Consider the following 6,000-nt stretch of genomic DNA (forward strand, 5'->3'; position numbering starts at 1 on the left):
TTTAATTTCATTTTTGTACAACAACAAAACAAAACACACAAAAACACACATGACAACTTTCAAACTACGAAAACGATATATTTGCCTAATAATTAACTAAACCTACATGTTAGGAAAATAAATCTAGAAGGTTAATTTTCAAATAAAATAATTTTTAAGCATATTGTGGTATATAGACCAAGAGAAAAATTGTTTGATTAATTTATACATTATCATGTTCGGTCAGCTGATTAGAATAAAGATCCCATTCCAACGTTGTGTTTACCAAATTTTATTAAGACTGCTTTCGTTTAAACACTTTGATAAATACAAATCATTCCAACTTTTATGTACCTTACCTTCCGGTATATCTTGTGTTTCATATTTGTATTCAACTTTTAAATGGTCTGAAGTTGAGGATTTCGTCTTTTCACGTCCATCCGTATTGTCTTTAGATTTTGGAAGAGTAATTCCATTCATATCAAACAAATTATTCCATGTATTCGCTTTACTGTCACGTGTTGTTGCAAATATGTCATTAACAGACTTCGCTCTCGAGTATGTTTTCTTGGAACTTTTTAGCTTAGAATCTTTCTGTTCTATTCTATTAAATGATTTATTGCTTTTAATATCCCTTTTAATTACTGAATTATTCTTGAATACTCTTCTAATACTGTTCTCATCCTCGGCTTTCTTATTTACTAGTCCTGGTAAATGTATAAATGACTGTGTCCTTATTTTGACAGGATGTTCAATTTTCTTTGTATTTGTCTTCGTTCCGGATTTAATCCTTCCTATTCGAGTTTTCTTCTCTGCAATCGATTTTACCTTTTGGCTAGAATTTGTACTGTTTATATTTCCTACTTTGGATTTATTTGTGTTCCCCGTGTAAAGTAAAGTACGTTGGGATTGTTCACCACTGTTTTCCTTATAAAACTGATTGTCAATGAGGCCAGACCTCTGAGGTAGCACATTAGATATCCCTCTATTGCCATTGTTACCAATAATGGACAATTCAATGTGAGGTTTAAATAAAAATGTGGATTCGTATGATGTTGGTTTGATAGTACCGGCTTGAAAACCTGAAATGAATGGTAATATATTAGTAAATGTGCCATATACTGAGAATAAATTAATCTGTGATAAAATAATGTCAATGAGTTAAATGTTGTTTTTGAAGTGTATACATGTAGTCCTGCTTTTATGTCTTGTTTTCCTGTCGTTTGCATTTTTTTTAATGAATTGCCTTATTGAAAGTAAACATACATATCCATGTAATTTATATAACAATGTACACAAACTGCGTTTCCGGCAATATTTCGCTTTGAGAATAATGTTACAAATAGAAACTTCTGGAAGATCTGCATCCTAAACCTCTGAAATTTAAGTACCCTAAAAATATTTTAAAACATTTTATAAAGGTGCGTCAAGTGGCCTTCTATTTATTTATATCCATCAGTGTCGATGGGACAAAAAGATTTAAAAGCCGTGATTGAGGAATACTGGAACAATTGGGGAAAAGGTAATTCCACTGAGGAGCCACTGTGCCTGGCGAATTATAATACATAGATACCTCATTTCAAGCAGGAACACAAAACCATCGCGCTTCGGGTTTTTTTCTGCCACTTATGTACAAAAAAAAACATTTTACAAAAATGTACGCAAATTGTACCTATTGAACCTAAATGAATAAAATAGAAGAATTATGAGTAATTTGTTTGATTTTTCTGGATTTTGAATTATTCTTAGTTCTGTCTTGATGGAATGCAATACAATGGTAATTTTACAGACACTTTTGTTGATTTGAGACAAGACAACGTCTATGAATTGACTCATAAGCATATTCATTTCTTCTTCATTCCTATAATTAGCATATAATGGTGACTGTGTCAAAATTAAATAAAAATTGCATTATGACGTACATACATGACATACATCAGAAAAAGTAGTTTTAAATTAACCTAATTTCCTTTTACCTGGACATATTAACTCGTGTAATTTAGCTGATAGGGAAAACAAAGAATTAAATGTGTCGACATGTAAAATGTTGTTACTGTCACTAGTGATGCCAATCAATTCACTCATGGAGACCCCACTGCCAACACCGATGGCAAACAGTGATATCTGTTCCTGTCGAAGTTCTCGAGCCTCACGGAAAGATTGCCACAATATTCTAGACCTTCCTGATGTAATCAGTACAACTGCACGTTTTGCATCAGGTCTGCCCTCTTTTCGGAATAGTTCCTTCACTGATTTTAAAGCACTGTTTATTAGGAGGTCACCAAATGGCTGTGTCATGTCTGATATTTTGTGAATATAGTCTCCATTATTTACAGATACTTTGAAATCTACTGTGTCCCATACACTATCTGAGAAAAGCAGAACTCCTATTCGTACTCTGTCTTGTGACATGTAGTATTCCATTGTTTGTGATGATAAAAATGCTTTCTCTTGTATAAAGTCTGATGGTGACACACGGCTTGATCCATCAACAAGGAAAACTAAGTCCAAAGGTTCACCACAGCCTTATAAAAAGAATAAAGTCAAACATGATCAAATACACGTATTTATTATTGTGTGGAGGCATGTATTAATAGGATTTTTCTCTCTCATTTTTTTGTTCATTTTGCATATACTGAAATTATAATCTGAAAAATTATCGACAAAAAGATTGTATTTTAACTTTTTCCTTATATTATTTTCAATTCTATAAACCCTTCTGAAACCTTATTCATTGATACCATTAAATTTTCATTAATCAAATAAATAGTGAGTTTATTCAACACACTTTTTGTCTGTGTAATGTATGTGTGAGGAATAATGTGAATCTAAATTTCTGTGCATTGTTTTAATTGTTTTTAAAAGCAAAGTTAAGAGATGCACAATATCTCGATAATAGAAATATTACAGCAACTTCATTTTACATTCAATATTGGAGGTTTTCGAGCATATGGAAAATCCAATAGGTGGTATACCTTATAAGTAATGTTTAGAATGTCAAACTTTAAAATTTGCATTTACTCACCATAGCACATTTCGAATAACAAATTAAAAATGCAAAAAAGAATCATCCTGCCTCGTTCAACCACTGGCTGAAGTATGTATCTAATTTCTGTCAAAATATGCAAAAACTTTGTAACTAAGGTATAACAAAAACAAATTACACTGAACATGCATAGTTAAAACCATTCTGTAATTCATAATGTGCCGTTCCTAAAAGTAAAGGATCTCTCCTTGTTTGTCGTCTGTTCATAAATGTATTTTATTTTGATGTTATTGGGGTAAAGTTTATTCATTATGATATTTTTAGATTTTGTTATCCGTGGATCTTTTTATAGCTTTTGCTACTTTCTGGCTTCTGTTAATAAATTATATGTACTTGATTGCATTTATGTCCTTTCGCCTTTAGTGGATATGTATCTCATTAGCAATCGTAACACATTTATATATTTATATTTGAAGCTTAATTCGTATGTGTACGAAGTTGCACTGTGTAACTAAGTTGTTTTTAAATTGTCTGTCTATGTTTTGACGCGTTTTTTTTTTGGTTATTATTCAGTAGCTCGCGTTATCCATTTATATATATATTATAAACAATGTGGTCATTGTTGTTCAAGTTATTTATATTATATTCAAATGTATATTTTGTAAGTTTTAAAACAAAAATATGCAGGAAACACGTGTGGATATCAAAGGTTTAAATACTGATTCGAATACCATATATCTTAAACAAGTGCTGGTGCATTAACTATTTCTTTTTTTTTATCATTTATTTTTTTATATAATCTACGCTCACAAGAAAATTTAATACATTTTCCTATATGTTTTTACTCTTATTGCAAACGATTTTACAACAAAAAAACGCATATAGCAAGATAAAAGAGTTTAGCATATACACCAAATTTATAACAGATTATAATTTTAAGAAATATGAATAACTTACAACGAATAGAAAATCCATATATTTGAATTGTAGTTTTTTGGAGATTTTTCCATCCGACAATCCTGCAAAAGAATTTTAGTGTAAATATTCAGTAAACAAGATCGTGTTCTAATTTGCATAATTAAAAAAAATTCATGTAATTTTTAATATTCTTATGGACATATTTAACTGTCAAGTAACTAATCATTTAGTTATAATTTAACATACATTCAGTTGTAAATCGTATGTTAAAACATGCATTCACAATTTGACTAAAATCTTGAATATGCAAAACATCTAAATTAATAGTGCAACTCATACATGTCATAGCGACTTAGATAAAAAAAAAAAAAACACGGTGTAAATGTAATATGTTCGAGGCACTATTCTATATTTACCTTCATCAGCGACATTTTGAACAGAAAATCTAAAAGTTATGCTGAAATGTGTTTGACTTTTGTGAAAGAGGCCCCAGGAACGTTCAAATCCGAAAGCCTTTAGGATGTATGAGAACCGAAACAGTTGGAGACCTTTATGATCACAACTGTCAAATCAATATAAGGTCAACTGTGCCCGAGGCACTTAATTGGCTGGGAATAGGATAGAGTCAATATAATAGTACATAAATGATCCAATACTAAATTGTTTTTTGACAATTTAACTGATTTCATATGACGTATGTTTTAAATTTGAATAGATTTAAGCCATAAACACGTATCACGTGCACTAAAATTGATGTCATCTAGTTTCAATTTAGAATAATATCCAAATTGGCAATATTGGTAATATACCCGATTATTAATTCTAAATCAGCGACTTAATATAAAAAAGAATATGTGGTATGATTGCCAATGAGACAACTACCAACAAAAGACGTAAATGACACAAACATTAACAACTATAGGTCACCGTACGGCCTTCAACAATGAGCAAAGCCCATACCTCATAGTCAGCCATAAAAGACCCCAATAGGATAATGTTAAACAATTCAAACGAGAAAACTAACGGCCTTATTTATGTAATAATGAACAAAAAACAAATATGTAACACATAAGCAAACGACAACCACTGAATTACAGGCTCCTGACTTGCGACAGGCCTTTACTTTATTCTCACATCAAAGTCGAGTCAATAGCTACGTTGCCAGAGACGAAAGTGCGTCTTATGACTACTTCATTCAGTGCATTCAAATCACAAACTCCAACGGTTTTCCAAATTTATATAGCCATCGTGCACAGATAAAATATATTCCCTGTCTACACCACCAGCAGTTTTCCTCAACAGAATTAAGACTTTGGAAATTTAATGAAAACTAGTTGAAGATATGTCCAGGTTCCCCGTGTAATGTTTTGTTGAATGTTATACTGTGTATCCAGGTTGTGTCATTTGTTACTAAAAGAGTTTTTTCAGCATTTATTATTCACTTTGTTCAGGGATTTGCTCACTTATCTTTTCGGGATTGTTTTACATACATTTGGGGTTTAGAAAATAATTATTATCTGCTAGTCATTTCAAAGAACCACTTAATGTGCAATGGTGATTAAAGCAGAAGTGTATTACATTATCTTTATATTGCAGATCATCTAAACGAAATTTAGTTCTCAAAACGTATATCTTACACACTATACAAATATTGCTTCAATAAGTTATATCGTTTTCACAGTTAACTCCATTCCAGTCTTATCTAATATTGTGTACTTTTGTTTTTGTTTTTAATTATTATTTGAATTACACGCATTCCGTATATTATAATTATGTTTATTGTCACTATCTTATACTTTTTGTGCTTATATTTGTATACTAGTATTACGAGGATGTCACTAATTTTGTTTTATAATGTGTCGAATCTCTTTTTTTACTTTTGCAAAACAAATGTTTAAACTACTAATAAACTATTTGGAATGTATTGTTATTATGGTTAATAATCTACCCTAAAGACTGAGAAGTTACTTAATCCTGAAAGGGAACAATCACATTAGTGTATTTTGATTGTTAGATATAGGAAAATGTGGTGTGCGTGCCAATGAGACAACTCTCCATCCAAATAACAATTTAAAATATTTATATATATATCTTATTATATCCATATGACTTAATTG

The 6,000-nt window shown here is 30.7% G+C and overlaps 1 protein-coding gene across 1 annotated transcript in view; it reads right to left on the reverse strand.

Annotated features, from left to right (window-relative positions):
- Positions 1–4,013, reverse strand: part of LOC134680976 (uncharacterized) — a 53,016-nt gene extending 49,003 nt beyond the window's left edge. Inside the window, exons 1-4 of the mRNA XM_063540301.1 lie at positions 3,923–4,013; positions 3,005–3,091; positions 1,956–2,504; positions 339–1,061 (exon numbers count right to left, since the gene is read on the reverse strand). Of these exons, the coding sequence (XP_063396371.1) occupies positions 339–1,061; positions 1,956–2,504; positions 3,005–3,050 (1,318 nt within the window). The 5' untranslated portion in view covers positions 3,051–3,091; positions 3,923–4,013. The remainder of the gene's footprint in view (positions 1–338; positions 1,062–1,955; positions 2,505–3,004; positions 3,092–3,922) is intronic.
- Between the last annotated feature and the right edge of the window lie 1,987 nt (positions 4,014–6,000).

This window comes from Mytilus trossulus, chromosome 8 (genome assembly GCF_036588685.1).
Source record: "Mytilus trossulus isolate FHL-02 chromosome 8, PNRI_Mtr1.1.1.hap1, whole genome shotgun sequence".
In the NCBI taxonomy this organism is placed as follows: Eukaryota; Metazoa; Mollusca; class Bivalvia; order Mytilida; family Mytilidae; genus Mytilus; species Mytilus trossulus.